The sequence below is a fragment of the Candoia aspera genome, chromosome 1 (assembly GCF_035149785.1).
Source record: "Candoia aspera isolate rCanAsp1 chromosome 1, rCanAsp1.hap2, whole genome shotgun sequence".
NCBI classification, from domain to species: Eukaryota; Metazoa; Chordata; class Lepidosauria; order Squamata; family Boidae; genus Candoia; species Candoia aspera.
Window position 1 is genome coordinate 191,172,526 of NC_086153.1, and position 23,634 is coordinate 191,196,159.

At 39.7% G+C, this 23,634-nt stretch overlaps 1 protein-coding gene across 1 annotated transcript in view; it reads left to right on the forward strand.

Moving 5' to 3' along the window:
* The window catches only part of CHN1 (chimerin 1), a 115,408-nt gene that overhangs the window by 58,560 nt on the left and 33,214 nt on the right, over nucleotides 1-23,634 (forward strand). The window contains exon 6 of the mRNA XM_063318154.1: nucleotides 17,977-18,265. Within this exon, the coding sequence (XP_063174224.1) occupies nucleotides 17,977-18,265 (289 nt within the window). The remainder of the gene's footprint in view (nucleotides 1-17,976; nucleotides 18,266-23,634) is intronic.

Below are 23,634 nucleotides of genomic sequence, written 5' to 3' on the forward strand. Positions count from 1 at the left end.
GATTGGTAATAGATTATTTCTGATGCCGAGAGTGAAAGGGAGATCTGAAAGAAACTTCTATTTGCATTTACCTGAAGTCAGTTAAAATTTTCACATGATTAACAGCCCTAACAAAGCAGTATTCCTAATTGTATAAGACATTTACTCTCATTCAAATGATTGTGAGTAGGAAATCCACTTTAAACCTGGCAAGGTCAGGAACAAAGAAAGGATGGACAGAGTTGTGTTCTCCTGCCCCTTGTACATATTTGTCTATCCTGCTCAGTCATTACTTTCACATTGGTCTCTGGGGATGAATTTGGGTTCTTGATCAGCCTGTTTATTTTCCTGTCTTTCTAAGGCTGTAGGGAGAGTTCTGAATTGCAGTTCTCTGTCCTATTACCCAGTTTAAAAATAATTCTACACATAAATCAACTGTATTCAGATTGCTCTGAAGCAATGTTTACATGATAGAATATGGGGACAAACATGATATATACAAGTAGTCCTTGCTTAATGACTGCCCTGTTTAGCAACTGTTTGAAGTTACAGTGGTGTTGGAAAAGTAACTTACAACCAGTCCTTGCACTTACAACCGTTGCAGTGTCCCCACGGTCACATGATTGCTATTTGTGCACTCCACAGCCAGCTTCTGACAAGCAGAATCAGTGGAAAAGCCAGCAGTAAAATTGTGAGCCATGGTCATGTGATGTCTCTTTTAATGACCACAGGTGATTTGCTTAACGACCACAGTGGAAGTGAGGTCGTAAGTCCATTGCAGTCACATGATGTCTCACTTAATGACCACATTGCTTACCGATGGAGTTGCCAGTCCCAATTGTGGTCATTAGGGGAGGACTATCTGTAATGCTGAAAATTATGCCTATCTATTTGATGCTTTTGGTTTTTTCAAAGACATTCTGGATCGCGGTTGGGATAAAAAAAACGTGATTCATTTTTTAAATGTTTGCATGTGGGAGAGCTTAGTGCTGGGTAAGACTTGTGAGCCAAGTCATCTCATTCCTGCTAAAGATCAATCGTTTCTGAACTGGGATCCTTAGAAATTGAAAAGTTGCTCTAAGACAAGTAGGCAATAATTTTCCCCTAAGGGCTGCATGCTTTTAAAATTCAGGTCATTACTTATCTGTGTGCAGACAAGTAGGTAGGCAAGCACACATTTCTCTCTGCCTTCTGCTCAGCTGAACAAATAAGGATTCACACTCACGTGTTAACATTTTATGATACATACCTGCATTGGGCAGCCTGGGCAAAATATGAATTTGGTGGTAACAGCGCTTCTGGATTTTCTCAAGAAGGAATGATCATCTGTGCAGCACCTTGCTGTATAGCTGTGAAACATAACTCATTTCAGGCATGTGTATCTTATTTATTGCTTACAAATAAGCAATTGGGTATAGTTTGATGAAATTATACAGGCAACAGAGATCAAATTGGCCCCAAACCTGTTGGCCTTCCACAAGGCCTTAAAGATCTGGTTCCGTCACTGGGCCTGCGGGTCAGGAGGCAGGGTCGAGCCTGTGCATCGGTTATGTTATGGATCTGTTTTTACCCCAGCTGCTGTTTTATGTGTGTGTGGGAAGAGTTACTGGGCGGGGGTCTGTTTTTTTGGTTTTTTAAAATGTGTTTTAACATGACATAACATAACATGTCTGATTCATCAAATGAAGACCATTCTAATTGTCATCAGTTTAATTCCTGTTGTTGAAGAACAAGAAAATTCTTGCATTTTTGCCAGCAGATGGGCTTACCTAAGCTGACTCTTCAGATTGCCTCTTGTGAGAAATAGTACACTGGGTGAAAATACATTAAAGTTTGCTCTGATCTGCCTAGAATAGTCGTGTTTGTGTGTGTGAAATGGGCAACTACTATTCCTTTCATTTATCCCTTTCTTATGTGCACTAGTGAATTACAAATAGTTTTGATCTTTGAACAATACCCTTCGACAGCTGGAATGTCCATCTTTTCAAATGTGTTTTTCCCTCCCAATAGGAAGGAAACAGAAAGCATCTACTTTCTTTCGGTTTAGAGCATTTCACTTCCTCTACTTCCCTACTTCATTCTCTTCATCTTGGAGTCTTAAGTTTCCTTTCTTTCCTTCATAAGACTGTGCCATTAAATTATTTTACTAATAATTTTGAGAATGTGGTAGTATTAATAAAATGTACTGATTTATTAAGCCTTGAAAGCAATGGAACCTGGCAATGCAATCTTTTCATTTCTTATGGTTTAAATACTTTGTAACAACAGGAACATGTTATGGTACAGGTATGACTACAGCTGGGATCAGAATTTCTATCGCTAAGTGATGTGGTCGTAAAGCAAGACCTCGTGTGACTGCATTGCTTAGTGACAGCAATCCCGGCAATCCCCATTGCCATCGTTAAGTGAATTTCACTGGTTGTTAGATGAGGACCCACCCCAATCCAAGCCATTCCGGGCTTGGTCCCTCCCAGCCCCGAGCCTCAGTAGGGTAAGGGACTGCCTCCAACTCCCCCTATCTGCCTATCTGCCCCCCATCTCTGCCTTTTGGCCACCCTGCACCCTGCCTTGCAGGGCAGCAAGCAGCCCCAGAACCACGCGGCTCTGGGGCTGCTTGCCACACTGAGGCTCTGGGGCTTCTGCCACCCTGCACTCTGCCGCCCCAGCTGTCCTTTATCGTCTTCTTGCTCCTGCTGCTGCTGAGGCATGCCTGGCCTGGCCCTTGGGGCCAAGAAGCCTGTTTGTGCCACTCTGCTTGGCTGGGCTGGTGCTGGGCTTCATATGATGCTGAGGTTCAGGGGCTGCTTCTTGCAGCCCCAGAGCCATGGCACACCAAGAAGCCCCCTTGCGGCACGCTGTGTCCTAACAGTCAGGAACCACACTGAGACAAGGAATAGGTCTCTAGTGTTTTATTACTGCTACATTAGACAGAAAATCCTAACAAACTGAAGAAGCGTGGGAAAAACCCAGACAGGTAAACCCCAAAGTCAAGGCGGGTCTGATCTGTGTCTCTTTGAATGGCTGCTTAACTCCGCAGTACTACGCATGCATTTTCCCCCCTGGATAGAGGCCCCCACCTGCTCACCATCAGTACTCATGACACGCTGCTGGGTTGGGCTGGAGCTGGGCTTCCGCAGAAAGCTTCCCTTCCCTTCCTTTGTTTGCCCAGCTGCTGGTGAACACTTCCTGTATGTGGCTCCCTGAGTCAACCCCTGATGCTTTCCCATTGGGCAAAACCGCTTTGGGCCTTCCCCTTGGCTGGCATTCTTCTTTGCACTGCGCTGCTAGGCCAGGCTGGGGCATTCACCAGAGAAGATGGAGTGCCCAGGGTAGCGTGGCAGCTGTGCGTCCAAAAAGTAAACGACAAAACAGTGAGGCCCAGCCACCTGCTTTGGCCGTGGTGGCTGGGCACAAAAGGCAAAAGGTTGGTGCTAGGAACTGGAGCAGAAGACAGCTGCGCAGACAAATGAAGGGGAGCAAAGCTTTACTCAAGGGCTCGCAAAACGAACTCCAAGCACACTCACTTCGAAGTGGTCAGAATTGTCCTATTTCTGTTCTTGTGCTTGAGGTGTTAGGAAAAGAAGGATAGCTGGCAGAATGGCACGGCGAAGGCATTAAAGCATGTGCAAAAGGGCTGCTTGGCATGCTGTGGAAGCCCAGCCCCAACCTGCCCCAGCAGCGCGGCGCAAAGGGGCTTCTTGGTGCTCCGTGGAAGCTCAGCCCCAGCAGCACACTGCAAAGCCACAGCCACCCTTGCCACCCTGCGCTCCAATGCCCCAGCTGGCCTGGCACTTTGTGAGGCAGCTGCTGGCCATGTGAGGCCATATTCCCCAGGTCTTGCAAGGAAAACACCATGCGCGACCTGAGAAAGAAAGCCTTGTGCAGCCAGCAACTGCCTCATGAAGGGCCAGGCCAGGCACACCTCGTCAGCAGCAGGAGCAAGAAGATGGCGAAAATCAGGTGGGGTGGTGGAGCGCTGGGCAGCAGAGGGCAAAAAGGTACCGGTGGGGGATTGTTGAAGCACCCCTGCGGTCATAAGTGTGGGTGGGCTGCCAAGCACCCGAATTTTGATCATGTGACCGCAGGGGCATTGCAACAGCTGTAACTTCAGGGACTAGTCGTAAGTCTCTTTTGTTCAGCACCGCTATAACTTTTAATGGTTGCTGAACAAATGGTCATAAGTTGAGGACTACCTATGCTAGGCATTCATACTGTAATGTTACAGGAAAATATGACTGTATTGTGAATATATGAATGTATATTGTGAATAGATTCTCTGTCCTGATAGTCATATAAACATGTTTAATATATTTTAATACAAGCAGGAAGAAATTCTGTAGTACTTTTCTTTGTTTATCCTACTGAAATCCAAACTTACTTTGTTCCTCTATTTCCAATTATAGAGTAGTCATTGATCATCAAGTATACACTGTGATGGTAGTTAGAAGCACTCATCACAGCAAGTTCCATCCTGGCAGTGGATATGTTTCCTTCTATAATACCATCTTTCTTTATTGTAAATTGCCCGGAGTCACTCTTTGAGTGAGATGGGCGGTGACTAAATTTGATAGATAGATAGATAGATAGATAGATAGATAGATAGATAGATAGATAGATAGACAGACAGACAGACAGACAGACAGACATACATACATACATACATACATACATACATACATACATACATACAGCTTTTTGGCCATATCATAAACATATAAGTTAAAAGTTTCAGAGACAAAGCAGGCCAACTTCATCACAGCTTGAGCTCCACGCTTGTGTCTTTCGTGCGTGCTAGCATTGTGGTTTTTAGTGTCGTTTAAGACTGAAATTTGAAACATGGTTTTATGAAGAATATGTTTTATGTCCTTTTAGTCCAGAACTGTCCAGCTTTGTGAAGAACTGCAGTAAAAATGCTTAAATAAATTCAGGTTTCCGCCTATAAAGCCTATGCTGATTTTAGTTCTATGTATATAAAACAGCACTGCATCCTCTTTATCCCTTTGCCTGTTTTTTAATATTGCACCTCTGTGCTCAGCCTGCAGATTAAGTGCTTATACTATTCCCATAACCAGTGTTTTAAGTCATTTGTTTTGAGAGATGGATTTTAGTGACTCGTGTGATCTAGCTTTCATAGACAGTAGCTTTAATAATAATAAAGTCGTTTTATATTCCAGCTTTGATGTGCTCTCATATTACAGCAATGCTGTGTCAAAATACGCATATCCAAACATCTGAATTTAAGCGATCGGCTCGATATAGTGACCATTTGAAAATAACCAAAGCAGAGAATCCAAATCCCACTTGCAACTGAAAGAAAAATAAGGTTGTATTTCGGATAACAGCATTTGTTAGCCTAGGTGAGCAAAGCTAGCAAGCCTCTTTTGCAGGGGATGGGGTCAGCAGGCATGAATAGTCGCTGCACAGGGCCTAGATCTCAACGTCGCTGTAACAGGCTGGATTCAAAGCGAATATGGGTTTTATCAGATTTTCCCCAAAGATAGTAGAACCAGGGAGGAGTAAATTTGTTTTACCTTTTAAAAAAAGAGCATGTGTTTTATTAAATATTAATATTAAATAAGAATATTGCCAGTTAGTGATCTGCATCCCAGAAGTGGCATTTAATAAAAGGTTAAAGAAAAACTAGCCCAAGCAGATTACTGCACAGGTATCCGTGCTAGAAGTGAGAATAAAAGCATAAGGGGACACATTCTAATGCAAATTAGAAATTCCTTACCGCTAAAAGGAACGGGAAATTCCTAATTAATTCCAGAGGGTATTAAATACGCCTTTAAAGTCGACCAAACAGCAGGGCCTGCTTAACGCTAAGACCAATAACAGACGATAAGAACAAGAGCACATCACCTCCAGTGTCAATCTTGTGGCTGGAAACTTGCTCAATTAGGGAGAAGATAAGAAGGAGAGCCGGGAGAAATGGAGGTGGGAGGTGTTGAAGGGCGCCCTGTGTTCTTCGGAGATGATGGCTGATGCGGCTGTCACTTCAGCTCAGCCGTGTTTAGCTGGTTACCGTGGTCGCTTTTCCTTCAAGGCCGGCGGTTGCGTCACAGGAAAAGAAAGGCGCTGCAGTGTGACATGGGAAAACCCGTGTGATTGGAAACTTCGTTTGAAACTTTCAATGTAAGTGGTACGGCGACACTCGAGACTTATTTGTAAAGAGATTAAAGACAAGGTGCTTTTATGTGGATTGATTTTCGCTGCAAATGATTCCTCCCAGCTGTTCCGCAAGTGACACGGAATATTAGCAAACAGTGACCGCTGAGGGTAACGCCACAGAGATAGGCCACCACTGAGTCAAGCCAGAGGGCTTTGGCTGGGCAGCTGTTTCTCACATGAAGAGTTTTACCTGTGTCCTTATGAGGCCACGAAAGAAAGGCAGAAGTGCTGATATGGATTTGCTGGAGAGCTAGAGAAGCAAGTCCAGGGAGATAGTTGAAGGAGAGGGAGTAGAGGTTAGTTATAAAAAGAAGCCTGGTTTGGAGACCATCATAGGACTCACTCTTTGAACTCCATGATGGGGGGGGGCAGGAAAGGTAGGGTAATTTAACATGAAGATGCAACAGCCAAAACCAGAAGCGGTTGTTTGCTTGGGGGATAGAAAAATATTGATCTTCAGGACTGGATAATGAAGTAGGAATCACAAGACCCTAGTTCGAATGATCAAATATATTTTTCTAAAGCAGCTACAGCTTAATCTAGGAAGATTACAGGCAATAGTGTTTGGCCTTAGTGGTCCAAGAAAATCTATTGATATTTCTAGCTGATGTGTCATGTAAAAAACTCAAAAGTCAGAATTACATGTTCAGGCTTAAATTCCTTCTCCCAGCTGTATTTGGTAGATGGATGATGTAAAATTCAGAAATAAAACAATGGCCCTATGGATCTATTTCTATCCCAATCCATTCTTCCTTGAGAACTCACAAAAGTATGTTTCTCCACTTATTTTCCTGGGGACTTCATATAGCCATAAGTGGCCTACTATGTAAGTCAAATTGCAATTTTTTTTTTCTGAAAGGAACCCAGGAGATTCAGACCCTAAAAACTACAGATATGCTATGCATGTAATTGTATGAAGGAGAAGCCTAAGATAATGCTGTAGCTGATGGCTGCTATTGCTTATATGGTAACCCTTCTTGCCGGATGTTCTCAGAGGCTATTCTGTGTCCTCACCACACGTCCTTGGAGTTCCTCTCTTTCTTGACAATTTTCTCTGATCTTTTTCCTCTATGAGATAGCAGAGCCCTAAAATTATATACTGTCAGGTAGCTCTGAGGACACTTTAAAACTTAAGATGCCGAATGTACATTATTCTACACCACCACAATACTTAAGTAATCATCAGCATAACAAATTCAATATGTAATAAAATTATATTATTTGGAAATACTTCAGTATTTTTCAGGGTACAGTTCCTTATAAATGTGCAAATCTATGGCAGTCCCAGATTTGCTACTGTGTAGTACATGTGACCTTGAGCCAGACCCTTTCTCAGCCCTAGGAAGGAGGCAATGGCAAACCACTTCTGAAAAACCTTGCCAAGAAAACTGTAGGGACTTGTCCAGGCAGTCTCTGAAAATCAAGTGCAATTGAACGGAGTGTGTGTGTGTGTGTGTGTATGAAAAAGCCTTTGAAAATTCTGTGTGCCTTCCATTCTGCAAAATAGAGCTTTAATACTATAGCTAGTATGTTAGTCTGCTTTTGTAAAGATCTTCTAAAGTTAATGAAGAATGAATTACCTGACCACTTCCCTCCCTCTGACTACAGTCTCTTTTTCTTCACATATGGTTCTTGCTACGTTCCTGTTCTCATTCCCATTGCTGCTGACTCCCACTTCAGTCTGTCATTTATTATAATTTCTGCCTTGTTTCGGCCAGAACTCCTACATCATCCTTTGCTGTTGTGTTAGCAACATACTTCCACCTGCCCCCACATCTTTAGCAATTACTAGCAAGAGAGTCAGAGACTCTATAATATATTTCAACAGGGCTCATTCCTGCTGAGTTTTCTCTTATTTGCAGAAAAGGGAATATTTCAAAGGAAGAAAAGGCCCTTAATCTCTCTCTATCTTAGTAAGCATTTCAACAGTCATTCCCTTCCTGGCCCCCTCTAGATCTGCTGGGATCATTTTATGAATGTGTCTTTGGGTTTTTTGTTTTGTTTTGTTTTATTTAGATCAGGCCACCTGGCTTTTTTACAAATGTCCATAACGTTCAGGACATATTTTATCCCGTTATCCATTCCAGTGAAACAAGTATCTGCCCACTTCAACTGAAGTCAAGAGAATTGTATAGCTCAGAGAGAGCACAAATGGTGGGGTTGCTATGAGGTTTTGGCAACATCAGCTCCCTCTCGTAAGTCTTCTTGCCAGGAAATACTATAGTTAGTACCCACAAATGAAAAGAATTGGACTGTAAGGCACCAGGGGACTCAAACCAGAGAGTACCCTGGCAGCAGAGCCCCAGCTTAACTTTCTGCATGCTAAGGAAGCTCTCAAGCAGAAGGACCTATTGGCTTGATAGTTGCTTTGCAGCTGTGACATACCATAATGGAAGATTGGGTGGAACACATTAAAGCTGAGCCAAGTCATGGGATTAGGGCTACCGACAGGGAGCTGACTGGCATCATATACTTGTGGGTTCAGGCTTGGTTCCTCCTCCTGGTTAACTTATTGCAAGAGTAGCTATACAGAATTTTGTGACATCCTTCGCTCTGTTTTTCTCCCCTAGGTTGCCAACTTTTGGAACCTATCTGCCTTACTCATCTACAAGTCTGCCTCTGGTCTTGCTGACTTTGACCTAACTTGGTCTAGGCACTTGCCTCTTGCTCTTCCAACTGACTGTTTCCAGGCCTGACCCTATGGGGCCTTGACATGGCACTAATTGATATTGCAAAACGATTATTTTTAGTGGGAGCAGCTTTATAGTGTTCTGCTGTTCTGTTTCTCTGTACCAAGTAAGGACTCAGGGTATGTATAGCAGCAATTTTTATTGTTGAATAGATTTATAGCTAGCAAAAAAGGAGCCCACATTTTTCCTTTATACATGTATTAAAAACACTATACTTCAGATTTGCAATACAATTTCTTGACTTCAGAGAAGTGTTATCTTTTGTTTTGTGGTTTGAGTATAGTTAGTAGAATGCCACTAGCTGTAAAGCAACTGTACAAAATCCAATGAAATGTTTTATTTTACATGTATGGGACAAATTACTGATGTAATAGGACAAAATACTGATATATTGCTATCCTTTATTCCTCCCAAATGCTTTCTTACAATTTGTAAGGGAAGACTTTAATCAAAAGAATCAGCATTGTACTCAGCCACTAACATATAAAAGAGTAGAGAAACTTGTCCTAATAAACTTGTCCTTCGAGTATCAGAATTACAAGTCTATCAAGAGGATAAAAGTAAGGTCTTTTGTCCCAGAAGCAGCAGCAACTGCTGCTGCTGCTGCTGCTGGTGGTTGGCCAAAAGACCCAAATAAACTGCTGATTGTAGTGATAGCTCAAAAAATAAAACTGAAGAGACATCATCAAAAAACACAATTTTTGTGCAGTGAATCATCTTGTTTTTCCCCATTCTTAACTGTTTTTCTTAAAAAGCTAAATATATACAAATCTAACCCCATAATACGTAACTCTATTTCATTATTATGTTGCTTTATTCTGTCTTCAACTTTAGCTTTTGCCAGTTTGTCAAAGTGACAAATCAAGAGTAGGCTTCTTAGAGTTTATAGTTCCATTTGTCATAAAAATTATCATTTTAAAGTAAATTAAACTGGTATACAAAATTATTGTCTGACTAAATTATACTTTTATACATAACAGACATGCAGAACAAGACAATTGTATGAATAAACCCATATATACAAAATGTAGTTTATGTTTTTAACATAGCAAAGTGAACTTAAATCTGTAAAGGATGTTGCACATATAAGTACTTCATGTGTTTCTATTTTCCCTACAACTTTCATTTTTTTCCAAGAAAAATCAGGAAAAGTTCTCCCGACTCCCCTGGCTTCAGAATCTCCAGAAATATTTCTGTGTCTGTACCCCTCATCTAAAATAACCAACAGTATTTGGAAATTAATATGTGAAGACTTATGCCTCATGTCACACATCATGATGCACACACATGGAAGAAAAAGGAGTTTTGGAAACAGCATAACTATCAAGGTCACAGAAGGCCTACTCCGTAGCACGTATACCTTATGTACCCCCTACACAATCACAAGAACTTGCTGTGAGGTATCAGTCAGTAGCCCCGCCAACAGTTTTACTAGCTGTAGATGCAAGGAGTAGTCTGTCTGGGAGAAGAAATGCAAATTTAGAGATTTCAAACCTCACGAAATTCTTTTGAAATGGGAGGGGTTTCTGGAGCTCTTCCATCAGTCAAATTCACCCCACTAGGGGTGATCCCAATCCACTAGGATGTGGACTCCCGCCCACCCCCCCGCCCAATTGGTTGGCAGAATCCCTAGGAAATTTAAGTCCTGCAATTGTCCCCACAATCTTACCCTTTTGCTCTGGATGTTGCAGTGTGTGCTTACACAATATTTATAAATCAGAGGATTAATCCTTCCTTGTACTGTGTTTAGTAGGAATTATTGGGAAGGCCCATAGTGCAGGCTAGGACAGGCAAGTCCTGCTTCCATTGATACCAATTGGATACTGACTGAATTTCATATTGAAATAAGCATAAAACAAAAACAGTTAGTGTGAGAATAAAAATAGAGATTATTCTAAAATAATTTTCAAATTATTCTGGTTAATTGGGCATATTCCGAATGAGTTGGAATAAAAAAGGGCAAATTACTAACACATGCATTAGCAGGGCTATAGAATCTCTAGGCTGTGGGAGGAGGCTGGCTTCTGCCTTTGCTTGCAAACACAAGCCTCCTTTTTTTGATCCACTCAGTTGTGTCCAGTTGTTTTCCTTCAACATCTTCACAGCTCACACAGTTTATATACAGCAGTGCTTAAAAGTTTCTGAACCCTTTTTCAATCATTTTTCTCAGTACTTGAATGAGCAAGTATAATGCTTTTTATTCATTTGTTTCGTTGGGTTCTCTTTATTTTGTTTTAGAACTTGCGTGGAAAACAGACCACGTTTTAGGTCATATTTATGCAGAAATATTGAAAATTCAAAAGGGTTCACAAACTTTAAAGCATGTAATACTTTGTGGGCAGGTAATAAAACATAACTTAAAACAGATTATTGAAAAGCAAGAGTTTCATTTTAAATCCAGTGTAATATGTTAGTAATTAGTACAGTCGATGTAGACATTCTATAGTTCATTTAGATCTTCACATTTTGGGGATGGATGGTTGGCTTATACATTATGCAAGCCTCACAAAAATGAAAAAAAAATCAAGGACATTTAAAGTATAGCTTTTATTTCTATCTTTCTTCATTTTGGAGTATGCAAAAATACATACTGTAGCATTCAAACAGAGATTGTCCTTGACATGGGATGTGACAGTAGTTTCAATCACTTGTTCATCTAATAAAGACACATCATTTTCTTTTGAAATGGACTGAGTTGGGGAAGGAAACAAGGGAATATTTTAAATTAACATGCACCTGCTCTTGCAATTGGTTCCTGGCCTGATTTTTGCATTATTCCCAATGGTAGATTAATATTTGATTGCAAAGTTGAAGACCTTCAGATGTGATAAACAGTGTTTTGCCAATAGTTGAGTATCAAAATTATTGTGCCTTAACATTTGTATAAAATAGATGAAGACAGATGTTGTGTTTCTTGATTAACAATCAGATTTTATTAGTCATTTCAAGGGCTATAAAAATTGTAAATTACTCTGTCCTAATGTTGCTGGAGTAATGGTACCATGGATTGAACTGAGAGTGAATGAATCTGGAAAGCTTGTATGTAGTTTGGAGAATGTGGAGGTCATATGTGGGCAATCCATTCTTACGTTGTTGGAAATATTACAATGTAAAGAGAAACTGATATTAGCTGTTTGTAAAAATTTGATCTGAATTATAATTATACATATTCTGTCAACTTATATGTATCATATAATACATGGTATATAAGAATATATATACTGTAGATATACTCTGTGTGTGTGTGTGTGTGTGTACTCTGTGTGTGTGTGTGTGTGTGTGTGTGTATTCCATGTTTCAGTCCATCCTGTTAATCATCTTAGTACTCTTCACTTCTAAAGGAACTTTCATGCAAAACAATGCCTTGATTGGCCATGATGGAGCATCCCTCTTTCCCAGAAAGCTGACTAAAAATCAAGCACCTTACGGAAGTGACCTTAATATAATATAACATTACATTGAAGTTACTGAAAAGCTGCCTTGTTTTTTTAACATTGAACTAAAAAGTTTGTGTTTTCATATTGAAGGCATAGCAGGTAATTATTTCAGGAAGGTATCTGTGCCTGGGGCAGCCAGAGTGGATAAATTGTTTCTGAGCCTGACTAAGCCATTCTGTTGATAGGCTGCTTGAAGTTTTGAGCATTTTGCCATTAACAAAGTGACAGAAGCACTGATCATAAAACTTCATCTTTTGAATGCTCTGTATGTGTGTGTGCAAAGTTTCAGGTGTAATTGTAAAAAAGAAATGTTACAGGGAAATATTGAGGGGAAAAAATGCCTCAAGGCTTCCTTCTTCTCCAGTCTTCTAGGCTTTCAGTGATACCACAAGTTACAGCCACATCCTACAGGAAAAAAAAATTGTACCAGAGAAATATGAAGCACTTCCTCTGTCTTATTCCCATCCTATGCCCAATTTTCTCTCCAGTTGGAATCACTGGTGGGAGGAGACTGTAGCATTTCATTTCTGTCCTTCTGGCAGGCTTGCTCTGCTGTCATTTCGCCCTTCACTCTGCTCTTTTACATTGGAATAAAAAGGAATTTGGCAGCCAGATGGTTTGTCTCTAAAGAAGTGAGCTTTGAAAATCCTCCTGACTCCCACTGCTTAGTCAGAAGATCAGGATGCAAGGACTTAATTTGTTTTTTTTAAGCCAGAATGTCATCTCCCAGTTTATGGGCTGTATTCATTCTTCTGGTCAGCTATAAAAGCCAGACAGCAACTGCAAGCAACTGTTAATACAGCTAAGACATTTATTTTAGTTTCCAAATAAGCATACGAGTTCACTGAAAATGTCTTGAAGACAATGCCATAGTCTTTATATGTTTCTGGGATGATATTTTTAGCCCTCCCTATTAAGACATAAAGTATATACAATTATATTATGCTTACTTTCCTGTTTAATAAACAGAACTGTCACAATGCTTCTCATTTCTTAAATGACATAGTAAGACTTCCAAAATGTGGAAGAGTTACATTTCTTGATGACAAAAAAAATTAAATTAGTTCAGATAAAATGTGGTGAAAGCTGTTTTGTTAATCATGGTGAAACTTTGTCAGTAAAAGTTGGTAGTACATACTTAATATATATTTTATAGTACACTTAATATACTTACATGTACATATATACAGTAGATGTGTGTGTGTATGTATGTATGTATCATACATTTTAATCTATATAATAAATCTGTAATGTAAACCAACAGTGGATTGCCAGGTGGGAAACATCAACTGAGATAATAACTGGGGGGGGGGTGTTAATGCTGTCTGTTTTATTATTTCATTATTTCATTTTATTATTTTATTCAACTTGGACACCGCCCAACTCTGACTGTCTCTGGGTGGCTCACAGCATAAAGACCAATATACAAAAGCATATAACAATAGCAATAACCAGATGGCAACCCCAGTCAGCAAGACAGACATGCCATATACCCACAAGGGGCTCCAGCGCCTGTCCTCCAACACGTCTACCAAGACCCATGCCTTACTTTTCCAACGGATTATCTTTAATGGTTTGACATAGACAGATTAATTTATTTTATCAAATCCATTTTCTATACATTTGAAAAACCAAGTCAATCATTAATCTGAAGGTCACAGCTAATTTGTGTGCTTATGTGTTTCTCTATTTTTAAAAATCCTTTATTATTGTATAAGGGGAAATATAACCATGCCCCCAGTATATTTTTGTTGAAAATATGGAACTTTCCTATTCACTTTGATCTGAGGTAATGAAAACACAGGGGCACGTACGCACTGATACACATAGAACTAATGAACATTAAACTTTTCTGGAAATTGGTATTTGATTTAGGAAATAGCAACATTATTGGCATAATTTAATAATAGCACTATGCATACGATTTATATGTATCTTGAGATCTACTCAAGAGTTTTCACTTCCAACACCTCTGACAGACTATATTCTCTGGATAGGCTGAAAATGTTCTTATTCTTTATAACCTTCCAATACAATAAGCCAGATCAGTGGTAAATTTTTTTGGGGGGGAGATCTCCAATTTCTCTGCTTAATTTGTCAAACACCTTTTAAAAAGCTTGCTTATTAGTAGATAAAAGAGCAGGAATTATAGGTTGGAACTTGAATGGCATACAGAACAAATACAGTACTTTGGAGAAGAAGCAGTCTTTTCACTAAATATATATGTGCATGTGGGCACATGTACACACAGGCTTGTGTTGGAGTCAGATATTGCCATATAATTGTCAGTCTGTTTTTTCCTTCTCTGATTTTATCCTTCATTCTGCCATGCAGTGAAAGTTCTCACCTAATAGTGCCTCAAATCTGCCACATTCAGAATGTTGTTACAAGTGCATTATACAACGTTAACAAAATTAAAATATGAAAATTTATAAAATGTTGCAACTAAGTAAAAAAATATTAACATGTTTGTTGACCACACATTGTTCCAGTTAAGAGCTAAGATGATAAAATTAACAAGAATACCATGGCCATATTATCCTTCTGAAGACGATCAGAAAACTTTTGTGGTAATTTCGTATCTCCAACCCGAACTACTAAAGGAACCCTCTGAACAGGTCAACAACATCACCTGTATCAACAGCTGATAGAATTGTTCATTCAGGATTTGAGGTGTTGCCAAAATTCACTGATCTGAGGGTTGGAAACCAGCTTGAAAGCCTTAATCATATTTGCCTTAGTATTACAGACATCCCAGATTCTTCTGAATCACAAACAAAAAACTTGAGTAGGATTTCCTGATACAGCTTCAAAAACATACTATGTTCAAATGGAGAGATTTCTTTAATAAGCTTACCCAGGCCTAGACCGTCCCATGAGGCCTCTGTTACAGCAAGTTTCTTGTTGCTTTGAACACACTGCCAGAACTCAACCCCATCTAAACACTTCTCCCCATCTGGGAAACCTACACCCTGCAATGATAGCTCTTCAAAGCTCTGTTCTGACCTACATTTTCTTGCTTACCATCTTTGGGCATTGTGACAGGAATCTGTGTGGCTTGAGGAATGAACTATGTTCCTGCTTAGAAAAAAACAAAATCAGAGCAGCTGCCTCTGTTTGCTCACTATATCTGGGCTCATTCATACTGCTAACCATTCATAGGGGATGTGTCCTCACAGTGTTGCCTCCATCTCATTGTCAGCCCATTGCTGAGATAGCCCAAAGACAGCTTTAGGTGTTCTGGTACAGAAGAGGTGTTTTTCCTCTTACACCAGCACAAGGCCTTTCATATGGACAACCTAGGGTATATGGAGGAGGAGATTTGAGATGATGTAGTTGGGATTGACAATATGCTTGGCAGGTTGCTGTGGAACTGCCGCCTTCCATCCACTCATTGAACTCTAGGCCTGCTCTAGTATGCTTTTGTGGCTGTAAAGGAGACCAGAACCCTGTCTTCCGTAGCCATTTTCTTTGTGGGGTTTGATTTAAGGGCTCAATTAACTGATCAACCTAGAGTGGTCACTAGTTTGATTGCGCCACTCCTATTTTTGACTGCCAGTTCCATTCATGCCCTGCTGTGGAAAATGTTGTCTCGGGTGCTGTCTGTATACAATGTGGTGAGGAATGTACAGGGGGTTACTCTGAGTTTACTATTGCTTTGGCTCTGAGGGAGATTGGAACTCTGGCTACTGCAGCCACTCTTTTTCCTGTATTTTGAAGGATAGGTCAACCTATCAACATACCCATCCACAACCCAATCCCTTGCTCAGCTGCAGCTTCAACACTCACCCAGCAGCTATATCTCAGGTGCACAACTTTGGGTCACCACTACAGATGGCTGCAAAGAGAAAAAACTCTTTGCAGCCATCTAGTGGTTGCTAGGTCAGCTGGCTGACATTTTGTATATTATTTTGGAAATGTACCCAAGAAGCCCCACAGCAGACAAGTCTCTCTCTCTCTGTCTCTCTCTCTCTCTCTCTCTCTCTCTCATGCACACACACACACAAACACACACACACACTGCATTTATACAGCACCTGAATCTGGTCCACCAGTACATTGCCTTCAAGAGAAATGGAATCTCTGCTGCATTTACAGTCCTTTGGGGGAAAAAATAGGGGAAAAAATGATTGGACCAAGCACCCAGACTTTCCAAGCACTGCCCTGGCACTTGTTCTGTATGACAATTGGTAATAGCTTTTCCTGCGGTTTGTAATATTCTGCTTTGAGGCAGGAAAACCACTAATCACTACCCATGCAGTGTAGCATAGAGCAGCTGTAACCAGATGTTCATTCAAGGCACACTGGGGGCAGCATGTGATTTTCTGCCCACCCTCAAGTACTATTTCTTAAATAGGCCATGTACTTTAAAGAAAAACAACAATTACATTCCTAACATGTAATTTGATCGGTGTGTGAAAACTTCACTGGAAATGTTTCTATGATGTGAAGCATCATCGGAAGATTTTTAGACAGTGCTATAGTGGGTAGCAGAATTGTTTTGTGAAATGTCTCCCACCTCCATGATTGCTAGAGATGAAGGAATACTATGGCAATGTAGGACATCCACAGTAACTTTTCCCCTGGATTTCTGGATTGCAAGAGATATGGTAGATTTTTATGCTCTGTTGTCAGCCATGGATATAGGCAGAAACTCTTACTGTTACATCACACAAACCAAGTGGATCTGAATTAATGAGATTTTATTGATACTTTCTCAAAATAAGTGCTTTGAAGAAGTATTGTTCATATTTATGGAGTCTGTTAGTAGTTGGCTGGTGACTGGCATTGGAGTAATCAGCAAAGGCTGGTGGATTTTTTTTCATTTGTTTCCTCTTGGAAAGAAAACATAGTGTGGACTGTCATCTCATAGCCTGTAGATAATTTCTAGCCATATTCATCCACAATTTAGGGTTCCAGTATTTAAGTGGAATATTCCATAGATACAAAAATTGTGTATCTTAAGATACAAAATTAGATTTTAGATTTTGTATCTAAAAGTGTCACTCCTAAGAAATATGTAACGGCCAATTCAGACTGCAGAATCAGCTTCCAGTTGACATATTTATTTTATTACAAAGATTTCCTTAAACTTCAGGCTAAACAAGCACAACACAGGGTAGCTTTTATACAGAGTTTTATACAGAGTTAGTCCTTGGTCTTCAATCTCAAATGGAGAAGGCTTGTCTTTGTGATTTTTTTCCTACTTCATCGCACATCTGGCAGTAGTTCCACCCAGTGTCATTTTTGGCACTTGAGTGCAACTGTATACTATAAGACCTTTTCCTCCAAAAAGACAACAGGGCTAGAAATAAAGATCTCCATAAAATTTTGGCACTGATATTTTGCGACAGAGAAACCTTTATTATGGCAACTTTTCTTTTTACAGAAAAGCAAAAAAGCATTTTTTTTTTTAAAGTGCATTTCAGTTTCTCTTCAAGACCATTAAGTAACCTAAGGACAAATCATGTCTTTCAGGACCAAACATCTCTTTGGCTTTAGGTCCATGGTTTTAATGAGGCTCTGATTTGGGCAGAGCAGCAGAAGCTGATAATTGAAGCCAATGACCAACCATTTTGTATCCTGCATATAAACACCACAGAGAGAATGTACTAGCCTTAGTTTTTCAGAGAAAACTGTGCCCAAACTTGTCTGTTTTTTAATATATTTATATATATTGTTCTGTTCCATTGAGGCAGATTTGGAAATCAAACTAGAAACTTCAGACTCTACTATGATGGAAAACACTTTGTTGGAGAAAAACGTTTTGAGTCTATCCACGACCTGGTGACAGATGGATTGATCACCCTTTATATTGAAACCAAGGCAGCGGAATACATTGCCAAGATGACCATAAATCCTATTTATGAACACATAGGATATACAACTTTAAACAGAGAGCCCGCAAACAAGAAGCATGCTGTGGCTGTGAGAGATACAGTTGATGGCAAAGATTCTGCAGGAGACAATGACATAGGAGAAAAAAGAGTAAGTAATTTATTTAAGGTTGTACTTTTCCAAGTCTTAAAAATATTTCATTATTTAATTCATCTGCCTTGAAAGACAGTAAATTCTCCTACAGGTTACTGATGAAAGATACACACATATAATAAGATGATAAATAGAATGTAAAAATTGTTCATTCTGACTGCTGCTTTTTTAATCACAAAAGCCACGTTTTCTTGATTCTCTTTCCCCCTGATTTTGCTCTTTCATTAAAAGCGTAGGGTTTTAGTAGAGGTAGAGATGCCCAATATCAAGAAGTAAAATTAGTACTATTATTGTTTGTATGTATGTATGTATGTATGTATGTTACAAGCACCTGTAATCTGGCTGTGATGGTTATGTATTTCAGATGCAGTGCCATTACCCATGTGATTAATAATGCATGGTGTGGATAAAGTGGATAAGGGAAAGCTATTTTAACTTTCCCAAAATATTAGAACCAGAGGTCACCCAAAGAAATTGAATCCCTGAAGAATCAGGACAGACAAAAATTTTTTTTTTATATACTGTATACAACATGCAATTCAACTTTGGAATTCACTCCAGGAGATGTGGTGTGGCTACAAAAAAGGGTCGGACCAATTCATGGAAGTCACAGGGATCAATTAGCCTTGATGGCAGTGGGACTGCCTCTGAAGGCCGTCTGCTGGGAGATTAGTGGCTTCCTCGTGCAGTTGGCCAGCCACTGTGAGAACAGACTGCTAGACTAGGTGGGCCAGGGGTCCAATCCAGGAGACCACTGCTTATATTCTTATGTTAATAACTAATAATCCTAGCCTGCTGAATTTACAAGTATGGGTAGTATCTTTAGAGGCCTATTTCCAACCTTTCTTTTAATCTCTCTAAAAATTAGGTAAGTGTGTAAGTTCAGCAACCTGGTAGATGAGTAGAGAGCACTCCCCAGGCCAGACAAAAAAATTAAATTAAATGCCAGGTTGCAATGCAGCACTTCTTTCTTTTCATTCTGCTTTCAACTCAATTAAATACCCAGAGGTTGCCCAATGTATTTAAACTACAGCATACAGAATAAAAAATGTTAACCAGACTAAAACTAAGGCTAAACAATTAAAAGACAGATGAAAGAGAAGCATCTTGGCTACTCTACTAAAAGCAAAAGGATTGGGGACCAGGGCAACTCCCAAAGGAAAGTGTCCTACATAGTGGTACAGGAAAAAGCTCTCATGTGCTGGATGAACACAATATGGGGGCATCTTCAGAAGGGTTCTTCTGCAGAAGCTAATTTCTATAGCTTCATAATAGGAAAGATGATCTTTCAGAATGATGCAGATATAACTGGCTGCTTTTTAAAATAAAATGAGATAGGCTTAGCTAGCAGATCTGTGGTGGTGGTCAACATCTGCTTTCATTAGGAGTTTTGCACTGCAGAGGTGGTGCTGTTTGCCTTGTCAAGGCAGAGCCATGACACAGTTTGCTTCACTGCGATTATTTGTGTCTCTCTCACACACACACAGAAACAGCCAAATTCTCTGGCACTTCCAGGAACAAAACATGCTTTGGAAGCACTGGAGGAGGCTGCTTGTGGGATGCTGTTGCAGGTCCTCCTTCTCACAGAGACCTTTTCTTTTATTATTCTTTTGTTCTGCTGCCATCGCTAAATCCCTTTGAGGGTTTAGACATTAGCTAACTAATGTGGGGGAGATATAGGATAGCACAGATACTTGGTTAGCATATTGACTTTTAACAAATTCTCTTTTATTAAATAACTTTTAAAAATGTGTTTTAAAGCAGGTTTGCTTATTTCTGCAAATTATCTATATCTTCTCAATACTAGTCTACTTTAGCCCTAAAATTATTGCTAACTGTGTCTCTTTGCAATGGGAGACATTCCTAGGATTGGACTCTTGACTCTTTCTTAGACCTGTCCTTCTACCTGCTCCTCCCAAACCCCAATCTCTGAGGTTCCTCCTCTTATATCTAATTTGGCAGGGGATGCTCAGTGTTGCCCTCCTTTGACCAGCAGTTCCACCACCCAGACACATCACGGAAACAAAGCAATGTAGTATCTTTCCTTAAGTCTTTAGAAGCAGGAGGCATGTTGCTTTGCAAAGCAGCTTCAAAGAGATGTCTCAGTCAAAGCTTTGGTGAAGTGAAGCCTCATTTAAAGCTTTGCCCATCCCTGTTAGCTAATTATGAGGCATCTCTTATCTTTGAAGCTACTTACAGTTGAGCTCTGCAGCACCTTGCAGTCTAATCAGCCTTGTACTCTTTGTCAGCTGCTTCAAGAGAAAATCTGTTTCATCAAACGGGGGCTTTGGTGTGTGCGGGGGAGATGCAGCTGATGATTTGATCAGGTGTCTTTCGGTGTTTTCTACAGTCCCTGTTTAGCATAGTGCTGAGTCCTAGAAAAGTCAGCCTTGGATCTGGATTCATGTAGAGTTTGATCTGGTTATGTCTTATTCAGAGAAATGAGGACAAGAGGAATGGTGCCATTTAAGAAGGAAAAATAATTATCCGCTAATACCATTCTGATATCCCTTGTTTTCCCAGTCTAAAGCTAGGATGGGGTGGGTTGGGGAGCAGTTGTCCAAACATGATTTGTTACAAAAGCATATACGTTTAAAATAGAACTGGACTGCTGGAGTAGGAAAGCCCAAATTCAATTCCTGTTCATGCTTCTTTCTCTTAAAAGCTACATATTTGGCTCACTCTGCTTCATGGGCCTTCAACAGGACACCTTCAATAGATACAGAGTTCCCAATATAATTTTGAACTCTATTGGACCATAGTATATGGTCCATCAATTACCTATCAGATATTCTTAGGAGCCAAATGCTTTCAGTCATGCATCAGGTAAGGGTATTTAAGAGCCTGTCCACATGTTACACAGGCTTTTACCTGGTCCCCTTGAGATTGTAGCATGAAGGGTGAAATGTCTGACCCTTTGGGAGGACACTGCTTTCACAACGTTCTCTTGGCAGACTATAGCGGGGTGGTTTGCCTTTGCCTTCCCCAGTCGTCACCCTCCCCAGCAAGCTGGGTGCTCATTTTACCAACCTCAAAAGGATGGAAGGCTGAGTCGACCTGAGCCGGCTCCCCGAGAATCCAGCTTCCGTTGGGATTGAACTTGGGTTGTGGGGAGAGTTTCAGTTTCAGTACTGCTGCCTACCACTCTGCGCCACATGAGGCATTACGTACTTACTCGAGATTGTAACATAGAGATAACTAATCATCTGAGAGATGGAAGTGGCCATTTCATATTAATATCCTAATAGACATGATGGTTCATGCAGTTGCGTCTTGCACCATGTAATATCTAGGCAACATACTATTGACATGAACTGTATCAACTTCCCATATTTCAGGAAGGATTCTTTTGAGTATATACGATCTACATTCCCACTAAGCAATGTAATCTCTCTGTGGAAAGCAATCATTGACTTGCCATTTGTAAAAACAGTAATAGGACATAATCCTTCATCATGTTGGTTGATGCCAACTTAAGGTACCATTTTAAAGGATAGCTGTTGGCAAAACTAGGTCACTTCATTGCAGAATGAAGATGACAACGTAGTAGTCCAATTTCACACAACGCTGAGACTGGATACTTTTATGCATTTATTAGGGAAGACCAGCCACTCTCTAGCAAATGGTAAATAACTGTACTGAAATGACTGTGCGTAAATATTTAAGAACAAAATGGATAATTTTACCTAAATCATTTTAATTAAAATACAAATATAATGTTTATCCTAGTTTTAAGTCTGCTAAACGTTGGGTTTTTAAATTGTTTCACAATTGCTAGCTGCTAAATTGTTTTGGCAAAAACAACAGTGATAACTGATCAGTCACTTCAAAATGGTTTGACCATTCTGCATTTTCTGTTGGTTTTTCTGTGTGACTAGTTTGGATGATTTAGGTATAATTAAGTCTGTAACAAACAACATCTAGTAGAGCAAAATGCATTAAACATTTCCAGGGCTGAGTCAAGTACATTAGCTGATTTTAACTTGCATATCTATGCAAATGTAGTTAAAGGTCATTTATATGCTTATGAAAAATGCTACAAAAATTTTGATACAGGTGAAGCATTTTCACAAGAAAGGATGATGTATAATCTGCTTGCTCTGTTAAATTGCATGGCATTTTTTTGTGACAAGTCCCATGTTTACATTTGTATCAGTATGGTGAACATCACTGTGGCACTGCTAGATTTCTGAAAATTCATGATGATCATATTAAAATTGCCATGCTATGTAACAGTAATAAGATGAACATTTTCATTTTGAATGAAATATTAACTTTCCAGAATAGCACTGAGTCTAGACTGAATTACTGCTCTAGGCATACTTGCATAAACCACTAAATGCTACATTTCTATTTTTAAAGTCCTAAAACTTCTTTCATATCATCTTCAATTTCTGAAATTACTGCACACAAAAAGAAAAGAAGCTGTTCATTTTTATTGTTTCAAACTAGATGGCTTCACAAATATATCTATTCTCTCTATATCTCTTGCACGTACACAACCATCCCCCCAGAGTTTTCTCATAGCCTTCTTTCTTGCTCATGGCTTTCTGCTATAAAGTCATATTATTTCTGAATTATTTCCAGGCCTTGTTCACACCTTGTGGCTTACCCTCAGACATCTTGTGTAATCCCAATTCTTTTGAAGCAGATTTCAGGAGAGTTTATAAATAGGGATGATCATCTTGGGAGTAATTACTAAGCACCTAATATTGCCTCAGGGGCAAACAGTTTGAAAAATGGAGCTGAAAAAGAAAAAGATATCTGTGAAGCAATCAGTCACAGACATTTTAAGTCTTGGGCAAAGATTTCACACTCTTTCACCAGCACAATGTTCTGGTGTCTAACCTAATTTTCTCAAAATTCATTTAGCAGCATAAGGTTGAGTATATCATGTCATATTCAGCTACAGGGTGGATCCAAACTTGAGCAAGAACACCCACTAACTAAAAGAAGGGAAGGGTCTGAGTTTTCTCAATTATCATTCATCTGCAGATTCAATAGACTCACGTGCTCTTTCAGAGGAACTGATTTTGATATTGTGCAATAGGCTAGAGGAGGACTTGGTAATGGTGAGGTGCATCCTCTTAGCAGAATTCCACTCAAAACCTCTTTGCATAATGCTCTATGCATTATGCTGGGAAGTGGAGCAGACTCCTACTGGCTTTGGACCAGTCTTCCCTAGATAGTTGTAAGGATGGTCTATCCTTATTGGTATTTTTTGGTTCAATTGTTTAGCATTCTCCAGATTTAATTTTCAGAATTCAGAAATCATTTCTACCAGTAAGATAAAATATGATTGAAAATAATCGGATTTAAATAAATGGAAGGTGAAAAACCTAATAACTAAAACCAAGCAAAATATA